This window comes from Theropithecus gelada, chromosome 3 (assembly GCF_003255815.1).
Source record: "Theropithecus gelada isolate Dixy chromosome 3, Tgel_1.0, whole genome shotgun sequence".
Taxonomy (NCBI): Eukaryota; Metazoa; Chordata; class Mammalia; order Primates; family Cercopithecidae; genus Theropithecus; species Theropithecus gelada.
The window spans coordinates 74,576,043-74,602,849 of record NC_037670.1 but is presented as its reverse complement, the minus strand read 5'-3'; the positions used below and the strand labels follow the sequence as shown (position 1 = coordinate 74,602,849).

At 42.6% G+C, this 26,807-nt stretch overlaps 2 gene segments (V, D, J or C); one reads left to right on the top strand and one right to left on the bottom strand.

Moving 5' to 3' along the window:
- LOC112621335 overlaps window positions 1–23,355 on the bottom strand; it is a 90,219-nt gene extending 66,864 nt beyond the window's left edge. The window contains 3 exon segments of the C gene segment in view: window positions 11,277–11,282; window positions 22,892–23,198; window positions 23,313–23,355. Coding sequence covers window positions 11,277–11,282; window positions 22,892–23,198; window positions 23,313–23,355 — 356 coding nt within the window.
- Window positions 8,800–10,037, top strand: LOC112621336. The segment is given in 3 exon segments: window positions 8,800–9,347; window positions 9,467–9,545; window positions 9,656–10,037. Coding segments are annotated over 2 exon segments (414 nt in total).
- Window positions 23,356–26,807: the final 3,452 nt, after the last annotated feature.

Sequence of the window (26,807 nt, the reverse complement as noted above, 5' to 3'; positions counted from 1 at the left end):
CTGCATGTTATGCACATGTACCCTACAACTTAAAGTATAATAATAATAAATAAATTTTAAAAAAATAAAAAATAAAAAAAAATAAAAAAAAAAGAAAGCCTGTCCCTTACTTTGAAGCATAAACATATTCTCGTTTTTATTCTCTCAATACCTTGAAGGTTTTCTTCTGCACATGTATTTGTTTGATCTACCTTTTGTGCGTGGGGTGGGAGTTAGGAATCTTAAAGTGGAGAGCCAGTTTCTCCCCAAATTACTGACCTAACCCATCCTTAACTCTCAGTTCAAGGCCACCTTTGTGATGGTGAAGTTTCCATATGCTCACTCAGCCCCTTCTGCTCTCTCTTCTTCTCCACTGTGCATGTTGGCTTGTACTTTTGCCAGTTTCTCTAAAGACACAGCCAGAGGTGGGGTGGCTGTGTGTGCACAACTTCAACTTTACACATGGGGCTGAGTCCCTATGTTGTGTATTCTTGTGCCAAGAGCACAATATGTTAATTACTACAGCTTTAAAAAAAAATTAAGAGTTTTTCATAATCAAATTAAGGCATAATTTTATTGAAGAATAAACCCCTAATATATAGGTACACTTATTTATAACTATGAACCATGAACCAGAATAGAAATGCATCATGTATATTACAAAACATAGCAAAAATAAATAGGGGTAGGGAGGTGCAGATGTTGGTCAAAGGATATAAACCTGCAGTTCTATGATGAATAAGTTCTGGACATCTGGAATACAGCATGGTGACTATACTTAGTAATACTATATTGTACACTTGAAGCTTACTGAGAGTCAGTCTTAAGTGTTCTCACCATACAAACCCAAAGGTAATGATGTGAGATGATGACTGTATTAATTAGCTTGATTGTGGTAACCATTTCACAATGTATACATTTGCCAAAACATTATGTTGTATACCTGGAATATGTAATTTTATTTATCAATTATACCTCGATAAAGCTGAAATAGAGGATTACTAATTCCCACAAAATAGATTTAACAAAAAGTTTTATTCAACAAACAGTGCTATGAAGTTGTAAATTGGAAACAAAATTCAATTTTATCCACAGTCTTCTTATCAAAACCCTTCAGTGGCATTCCTCTTTCTGGTGTCCCAGTCTTGTGAATTTCACTAATAACTGTCATCCTGTGAACACCCAATTTATCCTACATGACAAAGTGACAAAGTCCGATTACATGAGTTCTCAGATTCTAGGATGGCCAGAAGAGCGCTGTCCTGGGTCAGATAAATCACGTGGAAGATGCAGAGGATGCGTGACTTTAAAGGTCCAGCCCTCAGTTGCTGGATCTTCATGCAGGGGCCGCCTCAGCCTGGATCTGCTCTTCCCCACCACTGCAGCCATACCCCAGGCTGGCTGAGGTCTGCTTCCACCTGGGCAGTGACTGGATGACATGGGATGAGGGGACACACCTCTCCCTCACTCAGCATCGCATTTCTCTTTCCCTGGAGATCTGGGATCTTGGTCAGCATCCTTAAAAAGCCACCCAAGGGCTTGAGAGGGCAAGCCCACCTACATCTTGACTGCGTTTTGCCCAAGATTTTTCCCGTTATTATTTTAAACATGTGTCTAATTTAGACAAATAGAACCTGCAAGTGCTACATGGAGAAGAGCACAGGCCCACCTAATTGGGAAGACAAGTAGAGGAAAGGAAAGCAAATGCCACCAGACAGAATGTGTGGCTGCAGGTTTACTGCAGATGCTATTAGAATCTATGGTTGGGCTGGGTGCAGTGGTTCACACCTGTAATCCCAGCACTTTGGGAGGCCAAAGTGGGCAGATCACCTGAGGTCAGGAGTTCAAGACCAGTCTGGCCAACATGGCGAAACCCCATCTCTACCAAAAATACAAAAGTTAGCAAGGTGTGGTGGCACGCACCTGTAATCCCAGCTAGTCGGGAGGCTGAGGCAGGAGAATCGCTTGAACCCAGGAGGTGGAAGTTGCAATGAGCGGAGATCACACCACTGTACTCCAGCCTGAGCTAAAGAATGAGACCCTGTCTCAAAGAAACAAACAAACAAACAAAATATATGGTTGGCTGTTGCTAACAACTTTTGAGTCTTTAATGATCGCAATTGAATTAAAACGGTTAAAACAGCAATGAAGAGAAACATAGTTTTGAACACTGACAACACAAAATAACTTATCCATGTAACCAAAAGCTACCTATTGCCCCCAAACTATTGAAATAAACAAACAAAAAAATTAGAAAGTGGAAACTTTACAAAAATTAATCTCACTAATGAGGTTGTCCAAAAGTCAACCAAATTTATTATAGAATAGTAATAACCAAGCTTGTGCATAAATCAGTGATGCCGTAAGTATCCTGTAAGCATTACTGAAGTTTTTTTTTTTTTTTCCTATTAAATTTACTTTCAAGATAAGCCTTCAGGATGAGGCTTTACACTGCACTTCATTATGCAATGCCATGTTGACTTGGTATATTACCTTAGATGTGACTCTAACATGGTTTGATTTGTTATGACGAGACTAAAGTGAAACATATCCCTGTTTTCATGTGCATATTGCGCCTTATAAGCACAAGGTACAATAAATAGCCAATTCGAATATGGAAAACAAAGGTAGTGGTTATAAATTTTTTCTCCTCCAAAATAATATTTTTCTTACTGCTAAAAATATCTAAAAAATAGAGAAATATTAAAGACAATTTGCCCATTTTCATAGCTCACTGTCTGTATTTTGCACTTTCTACCTGTCGTTTCCCTGTGTTGACATGTTCTGACCATAGTTGTCACTTTCTTTTCCATTAGTCTAGCCCACCACTGGGCTAGAGGTCTACAGAGGGTATAAATGATAGCCCCAGAATATACCTCTGTCAAAATGTTCTGCTTGCTTTGTATTTGACCACCTTCTCACCAACTCTGCACAACCCTAAGCCCTGCATGTGAGAATGCTGAAAACTGGAATCATGACTTTCAGTTTTTGCCACAGGAGGGAAACTCAGGAACTGGGTTTGGTCGTGGGAGCCCAGGGACTCACAACTTCCCTTCCCAAGTCAGACCCCTTTTCTTGCCGTGCCCACAGCCTTCCCCTCATGGCCATCTCTTTGACTACTCAGGAGGTCCTGGGTATCATTAGCAAAGCTGAAAATTGACCTTCATTTCAGTAGGAAGTCAAGGCTGGGTCTATTTCTCCAAGTCTCTGGCAGATGTGTCCTTCCCAACGCCCTATCTTCACCATTTCCAAGGACATGCCACTGGCAGAGAATGAGCTAGTCCTGCCTCCAGGCCCTCTCTGTCTGCTGGTTTGGCTTAGCCTTCTTCTTTTGGACACACACACACACACACACGCACGCACACACACACACACCTGGTTCTTGAAAACTGCATTAGTCCCTATAATTTTTACTTTGTGCAAACCCCAGAGATCATTTACTGGAACCCATCCAGTTTCCAGGTGCAATAACAACACCCCACATTTCCTGAGCATGGTCTATGCAGCTGGGACTGTGCTGCGTGCTCTGCTCACATTCTCCTGTTTACTCTCCACGTGGCCCCATGACACCCCTCTTTACAGATGAGGGGAAACAGGTGAAATAACTTGCCCAAGACTACACAGCTATCATGTTATTTTAGGGCACTGAAAAACTCCTTCTACTAGGACCTCTGGGTGCCATGCTCTGAAGCTGGCTCAGACGTGGGCATGGGTTTTTGTCAGGGATTGCTGTTTTTTGTTTGTCCCTTCCTCTGGAGCAAGCAGCACACGCATTGTTCTCTGAGTATAGGATGGTTACATGAAGCAGGAGGTTTGTCACCAGTCAGGCCTGGCTTCTGTCCCAACTCTGATTCTCCTTAGGTGTTACAGCCTTGGAAAAGCTACTTTAAAAAACAGCCTTACTCCTTCATTTCTAAATTGGAGATAACATTTATCCTATAGAGTTATTTAAGGATTTAATAAAGCAATGACCATAAACCAATTAGTGCAGTCCAAGAGTTTCGCTAATTATACCATCAACACTCTTTAAGCCTTTTTTAGAACTCTAGCTATTGGTCATCTCACCCTTCATCTTGTGGTCAGATTTCTGTCTCTCCTCTGGGACTTCTTTCTTCCTCCCCCATTTCTCTCATTGGTTACCTCCTTGCACCACAAGGGAAACAGCAGTTCAGGCCCTAAGCTGACTGTTACCATAACTCAGAAAAGTGTGGCTCAGGTCCACAGTTTGAAACAGGTCACTCTGGGCTCCTCTCCCCTGGTCAGGATCAGAGACGTGCTGGGCCGCCTTGCCTTCCTTTGGTCCATCCTGTTTCCAGGTCAGTCTAAGGACCTGTGGAGAGGTGGCGAGGCTTGGGGTCATCCCTACCTCACTGCTGTCTCCCTGACAGCTGGCTGGTGGCTCATCAGGCCAGAGCAGCTGGCCCATGTCCTGGGGCGCTAGGGAAACTCGGTCATCCTGCAGTGCTTGGTCTGCACCAGGATCAGCTACATCCACTGGTACCGGCAGCAGAAGGCCCAGGTCCCTGAGGGGCTCCACCAGCTGGCCATGTCCACGTTGGATGTGCAGTGGGATTCCATCTTGAAAGTAGATAAAATCACAGCCAAGGATGGCAGAAGCTGTACCCTGGCAGCGCTGAAGCTGGAGACAAGCATCGAGGGCATGAACTACTGCACTGCCTGGGACCTGAGCAGCCCTGCACGCCACCCCAGGCCTGCACAAAAAGGACTCTTCCTCCAAATCCAACAAGGCCTTGGGCATTTTCACTAACTCTTGGTCCCTTGGCTTTCCCTGGGGCATAGAAGCAAAAAAGTCCTGTCCCCTGTCCCTCACCTCCCCATCTATCCTGGAGGTCCCTTCCGCAGTCCCACTACGGATGAGGCTCTCAGCCTGTGCAGATTCAGTGATCTATCTCATTGAAAGGGGCCTGTTTAAAGATGCTCCCGTTCATTGTCTCTGAAGCCTTTGCAGGATGATCTGTGCACCTGAATCTGGGTGCCACTAGCCACATGTGGCTATTGAGCATGGGAAACATACCAAGTACAATAGTCCAAGCTGAGATGGGCTGTATGTCCAAAATCACATTTTGAAGATCTAGTGTTAAAAAATGAAATAAATTTTATAATGATCAAACGTTGAAATGATTATATTTAGGTATCTTGGACTAAAACCAATAGCATTAAAACAAATTTTACCTGTTTCTCTTTACTTTGTTTAATGCTGCAACTAGAAAAATTTAAGTGTGTGACTCACCTTGGTGACTCACATTTATTTCTATTGGACAGTACTGTTAGAGACTGATCATTTAAGAGTCTGACCATCTCCCCTGAAGAATGCACAAATCAAATATTTTGGAAGAGATTTCAAGGGTGGAGGACTGGCTGAGATTTACCCCAAAATGGTTGAAAAGCTGAGACTGGAAGCCTACCCCTGTTTCCAGCTTCCAGGCTCTGGGCCCTGGGACTGTTACCATTTTGCAATAGAGTCAGCAATTAGAAGCATAGGAAACAAGATTGCGCACTCCTCAGTACGTTCATCATACATTTATTATGGCACTGTTCATAATAGCAAGAATATGGAATCAACCTAAATGTCCATCAGTGGATGACTAGATAAAGAAAATGTGGTATATATACACAGTGGAGTACTATTCATCCATAATAAATGTGGTATATACACACAATGGAATACTACTCATCCATACAAAAGAATGAAATCCTGTTTTTTGCAGAAACATGGAGGAAACTGGAGGCCATTATCAAAAGTGAAACAACTCATCAATAGAAAGACAAATACTGGATATTCTCACTTGTAAGTGGTAGCTAAATAATGTGTACACATGGACATAGGGTATGGAATGAGACATTGGAGGCTTGTAAAGGTGGTGGGGGGCAGAAGGAGTACAGATGGAAATTAAGTAATTTCACATCACAATGCATATTATCCAGGTGTGGGGTATACTAAAAGCCAAGACTTTACCACTATGCATTACATGTATGTAACAAAATTGCACTTGTACCCCTTAAAGTTATACAAATAAAAACCAAAAACAAACACCTTTTCAATGGAAGATTGAAAGTTTATGTGTGACTTGATGACATTAGTAAAAAAGATGAATGAATGTAAAGTCCAAACAATTTTGAAGGAACTCAGTCCATCGCATTCCTTCACTCATTGTCCACCTCTCTCAACTTCTGTTTTTGTGCTAGAGATTGATAATTAAGACACGCCTTGCAGGCTGGGCACTGTGGCTCCTGTAATCCCAGCATTTTGGGAGGCTGAGGCAGGAAGATCACCTGAGGTCGGGAGTTTGGCAGCAGCCTGACCAATATGGAGAAACTCCATCTCTACTAAAAATACAACATTAGCCAGACGTGGAGACTCACGCCTGTAGTCCCAGCTACTTGGCAGGCTGAGGCAGGAGAATCGCTTGAACCCGGGAGATAGAGGTTGGGGTGAGCCGAGATCGTGCCATTTGCACTGCAGCCTGGGCAACAAGAGTGAAACTCTGTCTCAAAAAAAAAAAAAAAAAAAAAAAGCAAAAGAAAAAAAGCCACGCCTTGGTTCTGAAACAGCCCAGTGTCTCCAACCTCAGTGAAGGCTCAGGTCACGGCTAAGGCCTTCCAACTTGTGTGAGAAGGACAGAGGCTGTACAGCAGTAAACTTTCATTCTGTTTTGGGGTTGCTCCTTCATTTCATTTTTCTAATTGTGCTGATAAAACTGAATGGGCACAGAGAGATGCCCCCTCTGCTACCTGCCCCCTCTCTCAGTGCTTGACTCCAAACAATAGCAAATTTGGTGAAATAGTGATTATCAGAGAGTGGCCAAATGGAGGAGCAAGCTCCCCAGTCACCTCCTTACAGAACAAAATCTTTCATTTCCTCAAGAGGAGACTCTGCCGCTACAGTGAACCTTCACCACCAGAAACCTCCACCTTCACTCCTCACCAACACCTGCTCTACTCTTCTACTCTTCATGAATGCTGTGACCTTGAGCAAGGTCTTAAATTTCCTAGCCATCAGTTTCCTCATCTCCAAAACAGAGAAAACAGCAATGTCCAAAATTGATCTCCCTCTGAATTATACCACTTGGTTTCAGCCTCAACCTCCAGGGTGATAGACTAGCTTAGAGACCAAGATTATATCTTTCTTAAGTGATCTCACCTTCAGAGGCATCATCACCAGACTTTTCAACTTTTATTTCTTAGAAATGGTCCCAAGTTATTTCCCTCTCATCGTCACTTGCTTTGGGGAGCCTCCCAGCTAGTCTGTCTGATCAAGACAAGAGCGTGACTGGTGCATTGCTGCGGGTGAGCTGGGGCAAGGTCACAGAAGACAGAGTGGGAGAGTATAACAGGAATCACCATCAGTTTCCAAGGGCTTGCTCCGTGTCAGGCACTGCCCTAAACACTCTACCTGGGCTAACGTTTATTCTTTGCAACATCCGGTAAGTTAGGCTGTGATTTTATTCTCATTCGATAGATGAGAAAACAGAGGCAGAGAGAACTATTCAAAGAGCTCAGGCTTTGCAGCCCGACAGAATTAATCTTAAATCTGTCACCAACAAGCTGTTAAATCTTGACCTATTACCTGACCTGCTTTGAGTAGGGCCTTGTGAAGATTATACTAAATTTGTGGGATTAAATATCATAATGGCTACAAAGTGCTTGACACATTAAAGGCATTCACTAAGTGTCCATTGCTTGGTAACTCTTTAAAAACTGTATTTTAAATGGTAATGTTTCATTAACATCAGAATGACAAAAAATACTACAATGGCCGTCCATTCCCTCATTCCACCCTTTCATCTATTCAACAAACACCTGCGAATAGAGAGATAAACAGGACATGATCTTACTCCCTTGCGAACTCTAACTGGAGTTCAGAATGAGAGAGAAATGGGTAAACAGGCCAAGGCTTGGGCAGGAGGTGCTAGGAGAGAGGAAGACACTAGGCGGCGCTAAGAGAAAGCAATTTGAAGCATCTCCATCCCGGACTTACTGGGTAAGGGAAGCTTCCTGGGGAAGACTGCCTGGGGCTGAGCCCAAAAGGATAAATAGGAATTAGCCAGGGAAAGTGGATTAGAAAGCAGTCCAAACACAAAAAACTGCAAGTCAATCCACAGAAGTGGGTCGTGGAATTCTAGGCAGAGAGTGACTGAATGAAGATGGAAGGACAGGGAGGCACTGGCCACATCACAGAGAGCCTCTTATCCTAAGAACTCTGGGCTTCATCTTCAGAGGCAAGGTAGAGCGAGGGAGGAATTTAGAGCAGGAAAATGACCAGGTCAGTCTAGTGGCCATGGGGAAGGTGGGTGGGAGGGGCCAAGATGGGACGCACGGAAGTGCGTGAGGTGGAGGCAGTGGTGAGCCAGGAAATGTTTAGGACGTAGAATCCTCAGGAATTGGAGTGTGGTGAATTAGTTAGAGGGGAGAATTGAGGCTGATACTCAGGTTCCCGGCCTGGGCAATGTGGGTGCATTGCTGCTGGTGAGCTGGGGCAAGGTCACATTATGTCCTAGGGGTAGTCATGTCATACACGGAACTCGGAAGAAGATAAGGGTTGGGAGAAGGGAATGAGTTCACTCTAGCTATGAGCAGACTTGGTTTGAGATCCCGTGTCAGACGTACTTGAAAATGTCCCAGAGTTAGCTGGATATGGGTAGAGACAGTTTTTGATTTAACTAAGGTCCGACTTAAGATGTTTTTTACTTTATGATGGTGCAAAAATGACATGCATTTGGTAGAAAACATAATTTGACCTTTGCTCTTTCCCCAGGACAGTGATATAAGGTTTTGATACTCTCTTGCGATGCTGGGCAGTGGCAGTGAGCCGCAGCTCCCAGTGTGTAAATTAAGAATGGAAATCTGGAGCACAGCAGCTTTTCAGGGGTGCATTGGGGGACAGCAGTTTGTAAAAATACCTTGGGACAGATTAAATGTCTTGGGTTAGAGAAAGAACAACAGATAGTAGGAAACTGTCATCGAGGAGAAGCAGGGATTCAGGAGACGTACATTATTCAGGTAGCTGAGGGAGGGGACAGGAACCTGAATCTTCAACAGAAGCAAACAAACTGGCATGGAGGGCCCAGCTCCATGAAGGTGACCAGAAGGGCCCCGCGCTGCAGGCTGTGTGGGTAGCGGAGCAGAGCTAAGCAGCTTGACGGATCAACATCTCTCCAGCTGGTTGAAGACAAGCTCTCAGAAGACAAGGCTGCATGTCACAGCCCCGACAACCAACGACACCAGCCTGACAACTTGCTGTGGTGGCCGACGTGTGGTCTGAGGTGGTTGTCTAAACTATGTGGTCTGATTTCAGGCCTCAGACCTCGTAGGACTATCTTTACACAGACTGGAAGTGCTAACAGGTGGTGAGAACACTGCTTTACAATGATGCAAGAGGCCCCATGTCACCCACACCCATGGGAAGTTTGACTTGGTGGACTCAGCCAAGCCACAGGGGTCTAACGCTTCTTTGCGGTGATTCCAGGCTGCCCTGGCAGAGAGCACAGTGCCTGCAGACATGCTGTCACTGCTCCACGCGTCAACACTGGCAGTCCTTGGGGCTCGTAAGTAGTTTTGCTCCCCCAGTCACTTTGGACTGATATTCTCTATTGTTACATATTTTTACAAATTCCAAATTCTTGGTTTATTTACTCCCTCCCATTTTTCCCCCCAGTGTGTGTATATGGTGCAGGTCACCTAGAGCAACCTCAAATTTCCAGTACTAAAATGCTGTCAAAAACAGCCCGCCTGGAATGTGTGGTGTCTGGAGTAACCATTTCTGAAACATCTATATATTGGTATCGAGAAAGACCTGGTGAAGTCATACAGTTCCTGGTGTGCATTTTTTATGACGGCACTGTCAAAAAGGAATCCGGCATTCCATCGGGCAAATTTGAGGTGGATAGGATACCCAAAACGTCTACATCCACCCTCACCATTCACAATGTAGAGAAACAGGACATAGCTACCTACTATTGTGCCTTGTGGGATGTGCACAGTAGCAGACAGTTAGAGCCATCCCATTCAATAAATGTTTATTAAGTCTTTGTTTATAATTATGAATTGGGAAGCCATAGTTACCACCAGTGTGCTTGTAAACAGCCTTCTAGCTAAACATTCATGTGGTGACTCTATGTGGAGTTGCCAAATTCTATATTTTCTCAAAGCAGAAGCTTTGCAGAAGTCTATACAAGTGACCAGCCTCATCTTTTTCAGGGTTCTACTCTCCCACCAACAGCTTTTCTAGGTCACCCATGTTTATTTATCTGGTTCAACCTCTCCTACTCACTACATTGTTTCTCTGGCATAATATATACACATTTTTAGTGTGATTCTTTTGTACTAGTCAATATGCATTACATAAGTTTTCTCTGATCTTCCTATCTCTCTTGATTAAAAAATGGATATGACCTTAAATGGTATTCATTTTTCTGGAGATTAACATGTAACAAATGCAGCATGATCTAACCGTGAGCAGGGCAGACCACAATGACAAGTCTATCACATGCATGCCTTGAGTGGTGATGTTGGATTTTGTACAAAATTCGTAAACACTTCCACTAATCAAGTCTAAGTCAAAGTCCACTTTGGATTGGGGTTTGAGGAAAAATTCATTTTCTGCAACCTCCACCTCCTGGGTTCAAGGGATTCTCCTGCCTCAGCTTCCTGAGTAGCTGGGACTACAGGTGCATGCCACCACACCCAGCTAATTTTTTTGTATTTTTAATAGAGACAGGGTTTCACCATGTTGGCCAGGATGGTCTCAATCTCCTCCTGACCTCGTGATCTGCCCGCCTCAGCCTTCCAAAGTGCTGGGATTACAGGCGTGAGCCACCGTGCCTGGTCATCCAACCATGAGTTTTTGATAGACTACTCTGAGCCAGGCATTATGCACAGCAGAAATTACAAGGCCCATATGCTCTGCAAAGGCCCGAGGTTGCTTCTGTTTAACCACTTTCTGCTACTGGGCTGCCATTCACCACTAAAATGACAGTCCTCAACTTGAATATAACTCATGACTGTAAATCTCTCATGAATTTTCGTTACTTCTAGTTCAACTCAGGCTTTGTAATTTATTATGCTGATGGTGTTGTTTAATTTATGTTTTTGCCATGAAACCCTTTCTTGAAATGTGATCTTACAAATATAAAATAGAGAAAAGTAGATTTCCACTGGGAAAGAGTTGAGAGATGAATGATTCTTAGTCTCATCTTCTCAAATTTCTCTGATACTTTGATTTTTCAACAGCTCAATAATTATCTGAGTATACATATAATGTACAAAGTGGTCAAGACCTGGGCCTGTCATATCAGAAGTACATAGGTCCAAATGGGCCTCTGCTTACCACAGATAAGCTGTGTGGCAAGAACTTGGGTTTCTCTAGCCCCATTTCCTTACCTGTGAGGCAAAGGTCCTGTGGTTACCATATGGGTGGCTGCGAGAACTCCTGACATGCTGCATATAAAGGATTTGGCCCAGTGCTTGGCATATTGTGACAGCCCAGTGTTATCTGACAAGAAAAAAAACTAGATACAACAACAACAAAAAAAACAGCAAGCACACATATATAGTCATGTGTCCCTTAACGACAGGAATACATCCTAAGAAATGCATCCTTTGGCGATGTCCTTGTTGTGCAGATATTGTAGAGTGCCCTTAACACACACTTACATGATATAGCCTACTACACACCTAGGATATATGGTAGAGTTTATTGCTCCTAGGCTGCAAACCTGCACAGCATGTTGCTGTACTGAATGCTATACGCGATTGTAACACTGATAAGTATTTGTGTATTTAAACACAGCATAGAAAAGGTATAGTAAAAATATAATATAAAAGAAAAATGCTACACGAGTATAGGGCAGTTTCATTATAATTTGTCCATCTTTGACTGAAACATTATTATTCAGCACATGACTGTGTATACAAGAAAACACACACACATCTTTTGTTTTGTTTTGTTTTGTTTTTTTGAGATGGAGTTCCGCTCTTGTTGCCCAAGCTGGAATGCAATGATGTGATCTCGGCTCACTGCAACCTCCGCCTGCCAGGTTCAAGCGATTCTCTTGTCTCAGCCTCTCAAGTAGCTGGGATTACAGGCACGCGCTACCACGCCCGGCTAATTTTTTGTATCTTTAGTAGAGATGAGGTTTCACCATGTTGGCCAGGCTGGTCTCGAACTCCTGACCTTGTGATCCACCCGCCTCGGCCTCACGAAGTGCTGAGATTACAGGCGTGAGCCACCATGCCTGGCTGGCCAATACACACATCTTTATATATCTAGGGCTTAGCCTACATCTATGATAGTGTGGCTATTACATTTTATAGAGAGAATAGCTACGTATGAAGAAACTCTTATAAGAGGTCATCCCATGGTGGCTCACGCCTGTAATCACAGCACTTTGGGAGGCCGAGGTGGGCGGATCACGAGGTCATGAAATCGAGACCATCCTGGCTAATATGGTGAAACCCAGTCTCTCTAAAACTACAAAAAAAAAAAAAATTAGCCGGGCATGGTGGTGGGCACCTGTAGTCCCAGCTACTTGGGAGGCCGAGGCAGGAGAATGGCGTGAACTGGGGAGGCGGAGCTTGCAGTGAGCCGAGATTGCACCACTGCACTCCAGCTTGGGTGACAGAGCAAGACTCTGTTTCAAAAAAAAAAAAAAAAAAAGAGGTCATCCCAGATTAATTTAATTCTAAGCTTTTGGTCATGGTTCCCTAAGACCTTTGACTCACACACAGCGGGAAAGGACAGTGACCTTGTGTGTAGTGCAGATGACCATTATGGGGGAAAAACAAGTCGAAATTTATAGTCCTTTACTCCTCCTGCCCTTCTCCTTTTGGCTAAGGTGAGCTTCACCAGGAACATTTTGGCCACACCAAAGGAAAACTAGCCAGAGGCAAACCAGCTCTAAGTTAATATTTGCCAATTAAATGGTTTACATTTTGGATTCACAGAAATGCTGACAGCATCTTATTAGAATATACTGCACTGCATATAGTAGGGCCTCAATGAATATCTATTGAATTGAGATTGATACTTTCATTATTATTGAGGGGTTCATTTTACCTAATGGGTCAGGGGGTTGTATGGATGGATGCCCTGAATATTCTGATGATTTGGGTTCAACTCATTTTCTACCTGAGGTGGGTGAAAAACAATGACTCTGAATAATAGAATCAACATTATATTATCTAGTTAACATAAAATCTGAATAAAATCTAAGGAAATCTTGGAAAGGAATATTTTCATACACCATAGCATCTGTTGTCAAACTCCCCACACATACAAATACTATGGAAAAAGTAATGTCTACTGCCCAGGAGTCATCTTATAGAAGCCACAATTCTAGAAGTTGCTGTACCCACCTGGAAATCCATGTCGACTGTTTTGTCTCGGGTGCTTTTTGCTTTCAGTCCTGTGAAGGGGTTCACAAGAGGCAGCCTGGGGTAGAGAAAAAAGGGCACAGACTTTGAAATGCTTATCTCCAGACGTTGCGCTCATGAGTATTTTTATATGTGTCATTTCTGTACTTTTGAAATGGTCTAATAGAAAACACATTACTTTTGAATTTTACTTTAAAATTTACTTAAAAAAACAATTCATGTTTTATAATATTAAACATATCCTTGCATATTATTGAGCACCTAGAGACAATATGTAAAATTTGTTGGTTAGAAAGGCCTGGAAGGGGTTCTGCTTGACTATTTTTTCTTTCCTCTTCTTTAATAACTTTTGCTTCTTTTAAAACACAAAATCTTATCTTTTCTTCTGTTTCCTACTGACTACTATGCTGAGCTAAAGAAAATGTTAGTGATTTGAGTGCTCAAGGAAGCTTATTGGGCTTGTATGTCTTCCTTGAGCACTAGGATTTTCAAGCCTGTAGCTCAAAGGTCTTGGGGAAAAAGAAACAACTTTTTTCAGTGAGCTAACCGATATAGAAGAGAATGGCCACTCCTACCCACACCTCTTGAATCCTGGACATCAGGTCTGGCTGTGGGGCAAATCGCACTGTATATTGGCCAATGGGGGAGGATGCAGCCAACTTAAGGCCCCTTTTCAGGGAGGGAACGCTGACCCCACTCTCCTATTTCCCGGCTGCCTGCTGGTGTTTCCATTTTCGACCCCCAAACAACACCTGCAGGATAGGGAAGACCATCCACGCAGCCCAGGGCGGTCAGACTTTTAAGGCAGAGTTAGGTGGAAAATGAACTTGGATGAGCAAAGGAGGAAATCCTGCAGATGGCCCAATAAGTGGATTATGTTTGACCTCAAATAAGTAAGACAAGCTAGGGAGCAAGAAGGTTTTATCTAGTTTCATTTCACTTTCCACAAAGCCACCAAGGTCCCATCTCCAACAGAACAGGATGTGTGACTGTTCCTTGAGTGAAAAAACAGGAAACTGGACAAATCTTGAGAGATGATCATTCATTAGTACTTCTTTAGTTGATTTCTTAATATAGAGGAGCATGTAGATTAATTATAATGCTTTTGTTCTTGAGTTAAGTGAAGGAGTCTTAGGTATTTGTTGACTCATTAAATAAATAACCAACATGTAGTAGACTCAAATAAGAAACATAAAAGTGACATACATTTAGATAAATGATTATAGTGCTTTATGCTTATAGTGCTTCATGAATCAATAGTATGATTAATCCAATTGTGCTCATAGTGTTCTTTACAACAATAACTAAGTTTAAAATAGGGAAACAATCTCAACTCTCATTAGATGATTGAGAATAGAGAAATGCCTGTCACGTTCGTATCAAGTAGAATTTATTCCCTTACCCCTGTTGCTATAATTGATGTGTCTCTTCTGTAGATCCCTAATTTAATTTCTTGTCACTTTTAAGTCAACTTTTTTTTTTTTTAAATTTATTTATTATTATTATACTTTAAGTTGTAGGGTACATGTGCATAACGTGCAGGTTTGTTACATATGTATACTTGTGCCATGTTGGTGTGCTGCACCCATCAACTCGTCATTTACATCAGGTATAACTCCCAATGCAATCCCTCCCCCCTCCCTCCTCCCCATGATAGGCCCCGGTGTGTGATGTTCCCCTTCCCGAGTCCAAGTGATCTCATTGTTCAGTTCCCACCTATGAGTGAGAACATGCGGTGTTTGGTTTTCTGTTCTTGTGATAGTTTGCTAAGAATGATGGTTTCCAGCTGCATCCAGGTCCCTACAAAGGACACAAACTCATCCTTTTTTATGGCTGCATAGTATTCCATGGTGTATATGTGCCACATTTTCTTAATCCAGTCTGTCACTGATGGACATTTGGGTTGATTCCAAGTCTTTGCTATTGTGAATAGTGCCGCAATAAACATACGTGTGCATGTGTCTTTATAGCAGCATAATTTATAATCCTTTGGGTATATACCCAGTAATGGGATGGCTGGGTCATATGGTAATCTAGTTCTAGATCCTTGAGGAATCGCCATACTGTTTTTATGCTTCAAAGTAAGGGACAGGCTTTCTTAAAAAGGTGTGATCCCCGAGGAAGGAGAGCAAGTTAAAGCAGATTCATTTAGCACACAACCTTTTCTTGCCTGAGGTCACAGGAAGCCAGAAGGAACTGCGGTTGTGGGATTATCGTGCAAAAGTGTGAGAATCTGTCAAAGCAGCAGTTTGAGGGGTTGGGAGAGATTAGAGTGAGGCGGATTTGGTGAGCTGCGAGGGAGCCCGTGAGCAGCTTTCCAGAATACCTTCATGTGTCAGGCTCAGGACAGTCCCTTGATTTCTTGCCACCAGCGCAGCAGTTTTCAAAAGTCAGTTTGAATAAGAATCAGCTCTGGAGGTTATTTTAAAATGCACCTTTTCACCCTTCATTCCAAGATTCTGTCTTATTGTGTTGGGTGCTTCCGAGAACCTGTACTTTATTATTATTATTATTAAAAGCCTCATGTGCTTCTGATTCAGGTGGTCCATGGAGTTCACTTTGAGAAACACTCTTCTAGGAGCCAGGCTGATTCAAGGTTTAGGGTTCTGGAAGAAAGAGGAACCAATAGACAATAAACCAGATACACATGAACCCAGTACTGCTCCCCTTCAGTATTCTGGACTCTGGATTTCTCAAGCTTCTCTGTCATTATTCAGAAACCTCTTCCTCATGACCACATTTGTTTCATCTCATTCCTGCATACCAGGGCCTTTGACACATCAGCTGTGATATTTTCTAAACAGAAATTAATTATTCACAGTAAGTGTTGCTTACCTGCTTTCTTCTCCTGTTGTTTCCTAATTACTTTCTTATTCTTTACACCAGCCATGTGCTTCCAATTCACCAATTAGAATGAAGGACTGCATTTTGAGACAGGAAGAGTCATTTTCTAAGACCTGCCTCAAAGTCAAGACATTTTCAAGAGAAAAAGATTTAAGACAGGTTACGATAGCCAGAGTGTGAGCTCCAGTCAGTGAAAGAGAATAAGCCATACGGGTTCCAAATGGAATAAAGGAATGTAGCCTGCCTGGACTATCCAGGAGTGGAGGGCAGCCTCCTTGTTTTATGTCCATTCATCACATCCACTCTGATGTTCTCAGACACAGCGTAGACACCACAGTCAGTCCATCCACCTATGGGATTGCACTTTTAGATAGACTTGGGCCTTTAAAACTAACATTAGAGTGGGAGCTTCTATGCGTCCTCACTCTAATGGGGGACCACGTTGACAATATGGGTTTCTTGGTATCAAAGTTAGCTCAGATGCTGTCTCCAACAGCCTTGAAAGACCTGGTTATTCCCCTTCCCTAGGTGTATAAATTTCTCAGGTAATTGGTCTTCCATCTTTTGCGGGAAACGGCTCAGAGAATCACTACCATATATACTTGCTAGAACATTACAAGGTTCTCCCTCAAGACAATCTGCCTTCCCCTTCATTCAAAGGACTCTGAGTTGGAGAATGGGAGGAGCTGACATCATTCTTTCATTCATCTTCTCTTAATATGTTCCAATTACATATATAGATGAGATATGTATATACATGTATATATGGAAAATATACGTGGAATACCATTGTGGTAGCCCAATTTCCTTACCCCTAGGAACACTGTGGTTTATTAGTTGTCACCCCAGATTTCTGTTGAACAGAGCTCCTTGGCTGCTTTTCTGGCTTTACGTCTTCTCACACTAATTCTGCCCATTTGGACTCTTATTTTGAAATCACATCATTTCCATTGACTCTAGGGAGCTAATTCCTTAACAGCATCTCCTATAGTCATCCCCACAGGGCACAGCGTCCACCGAGACTCTCAAGAATGCTGATGCCTCCTATTTCAGAACATGCCTTGTCTTCCTAATTCAGAGGGTTCTCTGGGTTCTCGCAGGGAATACAGTTATCCAGTGAGTTCTCAGGTTTAGTGGGAAAGTCCACTCTAGCATGCCTACCTCTCGAAGTCTTTTCATGCCTTCCTCCATAACTCCGTTCAGGCAACTCTGACATCTCCGTATCATGTCATGTGACCAAGGTTTCCTGCATGTTTCCATGGAGCCATCCCAGGAGTGTCTAAGGACCAACACCAGGAGCCCTGTCAGGGCAATAAATTATGAAAATACCTCTGTAGAATTAAACTCTGCTTCTTCAGGCTTACATTCCATAATCCACCACCAAGCACCCTCCAAATCTACTTCTAGTCATATTCTCCATGTCGGCCAGGACGTGTGAACCCCTTGAGTGGATAATCCTTCCATCGCTCAGCAGGGCTGTAGTCTTCCTCAATGGCCCATGCTGAGACCTGATCCAAATTATCAGTCTAATATCCAGAGGAGAGATGGAGTGAATTCTGCTGCAAGGCAAGCGTCAGATCCTTCAGATGCTCACATTACAGCAGGGATGCTTGCGATGGTTCAAAACCTGTGATACAACTCGTAGATTGGCATATCTATAACAATCACTTTTTTACCCATTCTCATGCAGACCAATAGTACTATGATTTGATATGTCAATGAAAATATCAGTTTGTCCAAAAGATAGCAGATCTGATACATGTTAGGTGTCTTATTGAAGTGCAAAGTTGTTATTCCAATATTTATCCTGAGCAGTGAATAAGCACTATTTCAGCCATGATCTATAGACAATAATTGGATAAATGCTTGAGAGCAGCTGGTCTTCCTATAGAGTTTCCTAAATGTATCCCTCTACAGATCAGTCCATGAGGAACTTGTCTATCTTAGGAAGCAGAAGAAATGGGTCTCCATCAGCCCCTAGAAGAGCTGAAAGAACTTCGCTGTCAGCCAGGCTGCATGGCTGACACAGCTGGGAGATTGTAGTTTAGACTTTAGGTAACTCATGAGGGTGGGGTAGAGAACAGGGTGCAGCTGGTGCCAGCACCATGTTGGCTAAACTGGTCGCAATCTCCTGGCCTCAAGTGATCCTAACAACCGGACTACCCAAATGCTGGGATTACAGGATGAGCCACCGGGCCTGGCCAGTATTATTATTACTAACACAGTAATTATTGTATAAAAATTCCTGATAGATCAATGATGCCATCATTAAAAAATCAATGCATCAAAACATTCAAATACATGATATAGATTTCTTTATGCACACTTATGAGGTATGTGCACCTGTAGAAGTCAGACACAAAATCCAGACACGCGAAAATAAAAGATTGATTAAAATGTATAAAAACCCAAATCGAATATCAGAACGAAAACATAAATACGGCATTGAAATAGAAACAATACATACTCCGCTATGAAAAACAGAGTGAAAAGACTCAAATGAACTGATAAAAATATTGTTACCTATAGGGTGAGGGAGAAAAGAGGAACGAGGAATCTACAATGGAAGTTAAAATCTTCAAATGAATCTTCTTTTATAATTTTAACTTCAGCTCCATGTAAATGTTTTATATATACAAAACAAAGACGAAACAAAACAAAGTAATACAATAAACTTCCAAAATATAAAAATGAAAACTGAACAATTAAAGTAGCTGTATCAATGTTGGCATGAACAAATAGAGAAAAATTATTTCATATGATTTTGTGGAAAAAGTAGTCTGATTATGTACCCAAAAAGGAAAGAAAGAGAGATAAAAGCAAAGAAGAAAGGAAAGAAAAAAAGGAAGGAGAATGGATGGAAGGAAAAAGGGAGGAAGGGAGGGAAGGAAGGAATGAGGGAGGGAGGGAGGGATGGCGGGATGGAAGGAGGAAGGGAGAGTGAGAAAAATAATAAAAGCAAGCAAAGAAGTAAGAAAGAAGAGAGAGAGAATAAAAGGGAGGGCAGAGGGAGAGAATGTTCACCTGCATATCTAGGCCTGGTGTTTTAGTGGTAATTATGGCATTGCTTATATTGTTATAGACATAAGGAATAAGCACCACTCTCGGCTGTGATCTCTGGATCATGGGATACACGATTCAGTATAAATACCCTTCCCATTTGCTGTCCAAAATATCTTGCTTCACAGCTGGACCCTAGGTGTACCTGTCTGTCCTAGGCAGCAGAGTGAGTGGGCCTCCCCCACGTCCTAGGAGAACTAAAGAACCTTGCTCTCAGCCAGGCTGCTTCGCTAAGGCTTAGCTGAGATGGCAGCTTGGTCTTCAGGGAAGTCCTGGGGGAGGGTGGGGAACAGGGGGCAGCTGCTGCCAGGGGAGTGTAATCCTGTAGGGGAGATCAGGAGTTAAGCTGTGTTTCTCTTGTTCAGCGTACAGTAAATTGGGTGGCAGGAAGTGAGAGGGGGTGGTTCTGTCTTGTGTACTAGAAGCAGCCACACGGCAGATTTTCAGTGTGGTGTTCAGCAGGTCTGAATCACTGTGCCTGTCCCAGTTGGCACAGTAATAGACCCCAGAATCATTTTCAATTAGATTTNCCGGCCTTGTTTGTTTTTTAAAGTAGTTCAGGGTGCCATGTCATGCAATATTTGGAATATACTTAAACTAAAAACTTGTTATTTACCTGAACTTCCAAATTATCTGTCATTGTATATTTTATTTGTTAGCCCTGTCCTCAGAAAGCAGACTGAGATCTGCAGTGCACCTGGATTCACAGATGGAAATATAGGGGACAAAACAAGTACAGTAATATAATTGTGAAAATTCACTAGGGCATACACAGATTTTCACCTCCTCTATAAGAAGACACAAGTTTGAAATATGAGTAATGAAATGTAGAACAATGTCCCTCTCGGTTGTGGTGTTGGCCCAGCTCAGAGAGTTTAGTTTCTGTTGTCATCACAGCTGGAAATGAGAAAGGGAGGGGGCTCTGGTTGGTCTCCCTCTGCCACTGGACCACACGTGCAGGACGTGAGGCTTCCATAGGAGCAGCTCTGAAAGCTGAGTTCTCAGGGTTCTTGTGAAGCCGGGGAGCTTGCCTGCCTTGGAGCATGAAAAAGTCTTGTTGGACAGAAGTCCCACTGTTTAAAAATGGGAAGGGAGAGAATTGAGATCACACTAGAATGCACAGAAAATTCTTAAAACAAAAATATAATGAGAGAAACCTCATCAGAATGTGAAAAGAACTACAAAGCTACAGTGCTGAAGAGAGGGCAATACCGGCACTAGAATGACAAGATTCATGGAACACAGTGGAAAATCCAGAAAGAGAACCACATGTATGTAATATTTTCTCATGTGATAAAGTTATATGTTAATATCCACAAGGAAATAGCCAATTATTTAATAAGTTCTCTTTTGGGTATTGAACTACCATATGGAAACAAATATTGTTACATTTCTACCTTAGCAGTCACAAGTAGTAATTAAGTTATAATAAAAAAAATCATTAGATTTAAACTATGATGAATTGCATACAAATTCTAGGTGAGACTGGCCTCTCTAAGCCTGATGTCAAAATAGAGACCCCAGAAAAATGGATAGATTTTTTTTTTCAAAGTGCAATTCGCCAAAAGTTGTCAAATAAAATAATAACATAGGAGAAGATATATTTCAACACATTTGATAAAGGGTCAGTTTATCTAAAATGGTGCATATTAAGTCTTTCATACCAACGAGAAAAAATTAATCTTCCAAAAGGAAAATAGGTCAAGAGTGTGACAAGGCAATTCACAAAAGAAGAACTGTAAATGACCCATAATGTTGTAAAAAATGCAAGTACTCCTAAGGATGGGGGAATGCAAACTGAATTCACAAATCTCATTTTCATAATCGCAGAGCTTGGATTCCAATCATTATCAAGTTAAAGTATACGACTTAGGAAATGTTAATTAACCCCCGAATTTCTAATGTTAAATTCAACAGTACTTTAAACCTTTAATGAAGTTTCTGTATAGATTAAATAAAATAGAAAGTAATGTACTTAGTAAATTAACTACCAGAATGTCAGTACCCATATTTACCATCAATATTATTATTATTATTATTAACTTTTTTGAGACAGTGTCTCACTCTGTTGCCCAAACTTGATAGCAGTAGTGTGATCTTAGCTCACTGAAATCTTTAACTTCCAGGCTCAAGAGATTCTCCTGCCTCAGCATGCAAAGTAGCTGGGGTCGCATGTGTGCACCACTACAGCCAGTTAATTTTTTGTATTTTTAGTAGAGACAGGGTTTCACCATGTTGGCTAGGCTGGTCGCAATCTCCTGGCCTCAAGTGATCCTAACAACCGGACTACCCAAATGCTGGGATTACAGGATGAGCCACCAGGCCTGGCCAGTATTATTATTACTAATACAGTAATTATTGTATAAAAATTCCTGATAGATCAATGATGCCATCATTAAATAATCAATGCATAAAAACATTCAAATACATGATATGGATTTCTTTGTGCATACTTATGAAGTACGTGCACCTTTAGAAGTCAGACACAAAATCCAGACACAGGAAAATAAGAGATTGATTAAAATGTATAAAAACCAAATATAGGAACAAAAAATATAAATATGTCATTTAAATAGAATTGATACATACTGTGCTATGACAAACAAAGTTTAAAAGTTCAAGAAAACTCATAAAAATATTTTTACCTATGGGGTGAGGGAGAAAAGAGGAACGAGAACTCTACAATGGATGCTAAAATCTTCAAATGCATCTTCTATAATTTTGACTTCAGTTCCATGTAAATGTTTTGTATATACAAAACAAATATGAAACAAAACAAAGTAACACAACAAATTTCCAAAATATAAAAATGAAGACTGAACATTTAAAGTACCTGTATCAATGTTGGCATGAACAAATAGAGGAAAATTATTTCAAATGGTTTTGTGGAAAAAGTAGTCTGATTATGTGCCCAAAAAGGAAAGAAACAGAGAGAAAAGCAAGGGAGGAAGGAAGGAAAGAAACGGAGAATGGATGGAAGGAAGGAAGAGCGGGGGAGGGAGAGAAGATGGAAGGAAAGGAAGAAGGGAGGGAGGGAGAGAAAAATAATAAAAGTAAGCATGGAAGTAAGAAAGGAGGGCGAGGATAAAAGGGAGGGCAGAGGGTGAGAATGTTCAACTGCATATGTAGGCCTAGCGTTTTGGTGGTCATTATAGTATTGCATATATTGTTATGGACATAAGGAATAAGTGCCACTCTCAGCTGTGATCTCTGGACCATGATTGGATACATGATTCAGTATAAACACCCTTCCCATTTGCTGTCCAAAATATCTTGCTTCACAGTTGGACTCTAGGTGTACCTGTCTGTCCTAGGAAGCAGAGTGAGTGGGCCTCCCCCATGTCCTAGGAGACCTCAGCCAGGCTGCTGAGCTGAGGCCTGGAGATGGCAACTTGGTCTTCGGGAAAGTCCTGGGGGAGAGTGGGGAACAGGATGCAGCTGCTGCCCAGGGCAGTGTGATATTAGGGGGGAGAGCAGGAGTTAAGCTGTGTTTCTCTTTGTACAGAATACAGTAAATTCAGGGCAGGAAATAAGAGTTGGCTGGTCTATCTTGTGTACCAGAAGCAACCACAGGCAGATTTTTAGTGTGGTGTAGGGCAGGTCTGAATCATGGTGCCTGTCCCAGGTGGCACAGTAATAGATCCCAGAATCATTTTCAATTAGATTTTGCAGTCTCAAATTCCAGCTCTTCCTTGTGCTTGCAGTGTCATACTTTCCTGGACTGATTCCTGATTCCAACACAACTGTGAAGTAGTAGGGTTCATAGTATAGAAGACGCTGTGGGGCCTTCCCCTCCTGGTGTAGGTACCAGTGGATGTATAAGGTACTGACTCCAGGAAGATCACAGGTGATTTCAGCAGGTGACCCAGTAGGCCCGGTGATTGACTTCGTTTTCCCTTCCAAGTTGGAAGATTTCTGACTGGCTGCAATGGAACCAACACAAAATATAATGAGGCATTTCTTAGTATGGCACCCCTTGCAAAAGAAGAAAAGAACAAAACAAAACCCATGAGCCTCTCTGTAGGCAGCACACTCACCAGGAGACAGGAGAGCTAGAACCAGGGCTAGGGCCCACCGCATGCCTTCCTCTGCGGGGCCTTGGAAGGAAAGGGATCAGATGAAGAGGAGCAGAGGAACCTCTCAAAATTCAGGTGCCACTCAACAAGGAAGTGATCCCTAGCACAGAAGACAGTAGGAGGAGCTGGTCTTTCTAAGACACAGGCAGAGAGAAGTGACTGAGGATCTGTCTCAGGGGACTCCCAAGCCTTCCTCCCAGAAGAGGTGTTGCCTGAGAGGACCCCGCAGAGGAGCTCCTGCCTCTCTGCTCAGGTCCGTTCTCCAGCGCCCTCCTTTGGCCACTGAGGGCAGGCCCTCTGCAGGAAAGAGCCAGGGGCGTGGAGAGCTCAGGCCTGCAGCAGGGGGAGTGCAGATGTGGGGAAAGCCAACCCTGGCGCCAGCTGGCCATGGCCCTTGGGAGAGGGCAGTTCCACAGCAGGCTCACAACCTGCTCTTCAGAGTTGCAGCAGCCCACGCTGCTTCCAGGACCTGGTCCTGCCAGGAAGCTTCTGATTAGGGCCCTGAATCACCTTCCTTTTCACATTTGCAAGTCCACTTGGAGGCAACCACCCAGGGCCACTCTGAGAAGATTTGAACCTGCTTTATTAACAGGACTGAGGGTGAGGCATGTTGGTTTGCCTTGGACTCTACTCAAAGAAAAACAATGGCCGTGGCTCTCACTAACCATCGGTAGGACATTGTAAGCACCAAAAGAATAACACCTACACAAAATCTTGAAAACCATAGCATAGTGATTCCTCAAGAATCTAGAACTAGAAATACCATTTGTCCCGGCCATCTCATTACTGGGTATATACTCAAAGGATTATAAATCATGCTGCTATAAAGACACATGCACATGCATGTTTATTGCGGCACTATTCACAATAGCAAAGACTTGGAACCAACCCACATGTCCATCAATGATAGACTGGATTAAGAAACTGTGGCACATATACACCACGGAAAACTATGCAGCCATAAAAAAGGATGGATTCATGTCCTTTGTAGGGACATGGATGAAGCTGGAAACCATCATTCTCAGCAAACTATCGCAAGGTCAAAAAACCAAACACCACATTTTCTTACTCATAGGTGGGAACTGAACAATGAGAACACTTGGACACAGGAAGGGGAACATCACATACCGGACCTGTCATGGGATGGGGGGAGGAGGGAGGGATAGAATTAGGAGATATACCTAATGTAAATGACGAGTTAATGGGTGCAGCACACCAACATGGCACATGTATACATATGTAACAAACCTGCACATTGTGCACATGTACCCTGGAACTTAAAGTATAATATATAAAAAAAAGAAAAAACAGAAAAACATGGTATAGCAAAATAAAGTCTCCTCTGGAGGTTTCTAAGACACTACCTCATTCTGAAAACAGAAAAGGAAAAAATCAAACATTTACATAGCCAGTTCTGTACAAACTACTTTTCAGAATACCACAGAGCTTAAGAATGAAAGTTCTTTTTTTTTTTTTTTTTTTTTTGGCGTCTTCCTCTGTGGCCCAGACTGGAGTGCAGTGACACAATCTCAGCTCACTGAAATCTCTGCCCCCCGGGTTCAAGCTATTCTCCTGCCTCAGCTTCCCAAGTAGCTGGGACTACAGGCACATGCCATCGCGCCCAGTTAATTTTTATATTTTTAATAGAGACAGGGTTTCACCATGTCGGCCAGGCTGGTCTTGAACTCCTGACTTCAAGTGACCCACCCACCTTGGCCTTCCAAAGTGCTGGGATTACAGGCGTGAGCCACTGTGCCCGGCCGAATGAAAGTTCTTTTGTGGAAGTATTACAACCAATAAATTTAGGAGAACTGTTAAAATGAGAATATTAGCATTATGCAACCCTAATGATATATTGAATTTAGACAACTACCATGAATTGCTTTATAGCTTTCATGTGCACTGGCTATATTTCTGTCTCTACTATTCTATTTCTCTATCTCCTGCATTGCTTTCTATCACTGTGTTCTTCCATCTCTGTCTTTATGTCCATATTTATTTTTTCTCTGTCCCGTTGCTGTTCATCCCTTTACATTTTTCTTCTATAGCTCCCTCTTACAGCTCAGTCTCCTCTATTTTGCTTTGGTGCTCCTGTTTCTTAGTCTCTCTCTTCATATCTCTATATTTCTCTCTCTCTATCTGCCTATCTCTATTCATCTCTTTTTCTGTTTCTCTATTTGTATCTCTCCTATCTATTTACTTTCTCTCCTCCTCTCTTTCCATTTCTTCCTATGGTCACAATAGCGCCTTTAAAGTCTTTGTTATTCCAACACCTGTGTCATGTCAGGATTAGCATCTGTTGTTTGGCTTTTCCGTTTGGAGACGCTAAGATTTTCCTCGTTCTCCACATGCGGAGTAATTTCGGATTAAATCCGGTACACTTTGAATATCATGTTATAGAGCTCTGGGCATTGTTTAAATATTACACAGAATGTGGAGGTTTTTTTTGTTGTTGTTGTTAGCAGGCTACTGACCCAGTTAGGGATTACAAGTTCCTACTTGTGTTTGGTGGGCAGTTCCCCTTGGTTCCGTTTTCCAGCCTTTGCAGTGCTTGTCAGACCCGTCCCGTGTGTGCGCCACCCAGTGGCCATTCTGGGACCTGGGCCGTGCCTACTCCTACTTCGGTTTGCAAGGCCTTTGGATTTGGAGCTGTTTGGGGTTGTGTTTATGCATGCACAGCTAGTGGGTGAGCCCCAGGAATCCAGATATCATTGCATGATGTTTCTTTCTTAATCTTCCTCCCTCTGCACGCTCTGCAATACTTTCTAGTTCTTTCTAGTCCCCTCCAGTCCTCTGGCCGGACAGGTGTGGCTTTAGTACACTGCATTTCCCACCATTGTGTCTGACTCCAGGGCCAAGTAGTGAGAGGATATAGAGAGAACAAAAACCACCAGGATTCTCTCTCAGGGCCACAGCTTCCCTGGTCAGAGAGAAGGATCCCTTTCCTAAGAGTTTTAGGCTCCTGGCTCACCATAGCTGCTGCCACTGCCACTCAGATTGCCAGGGGGCTGCAGAATGGAAAAGGACGAAAAAGAGAAAACCAGGGCTCTCTGACCACAGAGAGTCCCCCTTTCTCTCTGTCCTCACCTGGTGTACAGTTGTGCATTTCTGATTATTTGTGAGTACAGGCCAGGGGATAATTGAGGAAAAATAAATAAGAAACTTACTGTGAATTCACAGTGCTTCACTTTCCAATTTCCTCCTCCAACTGACTTGCTATTGCTTATTTTTCAAAGTCCTCAGATTCAGGGTTCATAGTTGCATTTGTGAGTCAGACAAGGCAGAGTGGGCTCACTGCAAATTTCCCAGAAGTGAAACTCATTCGTGATAATTCAAAGCTCCTTCGATTAAGAGGCGCCGTTTATTCCCCCAGCCTTTTTTTTTTTTTTTTTTTAAATACAAAAAGAACTCACAGGGCTCCATTCTGAATAGAGGCCTCAAGTGGCCTGATATGCT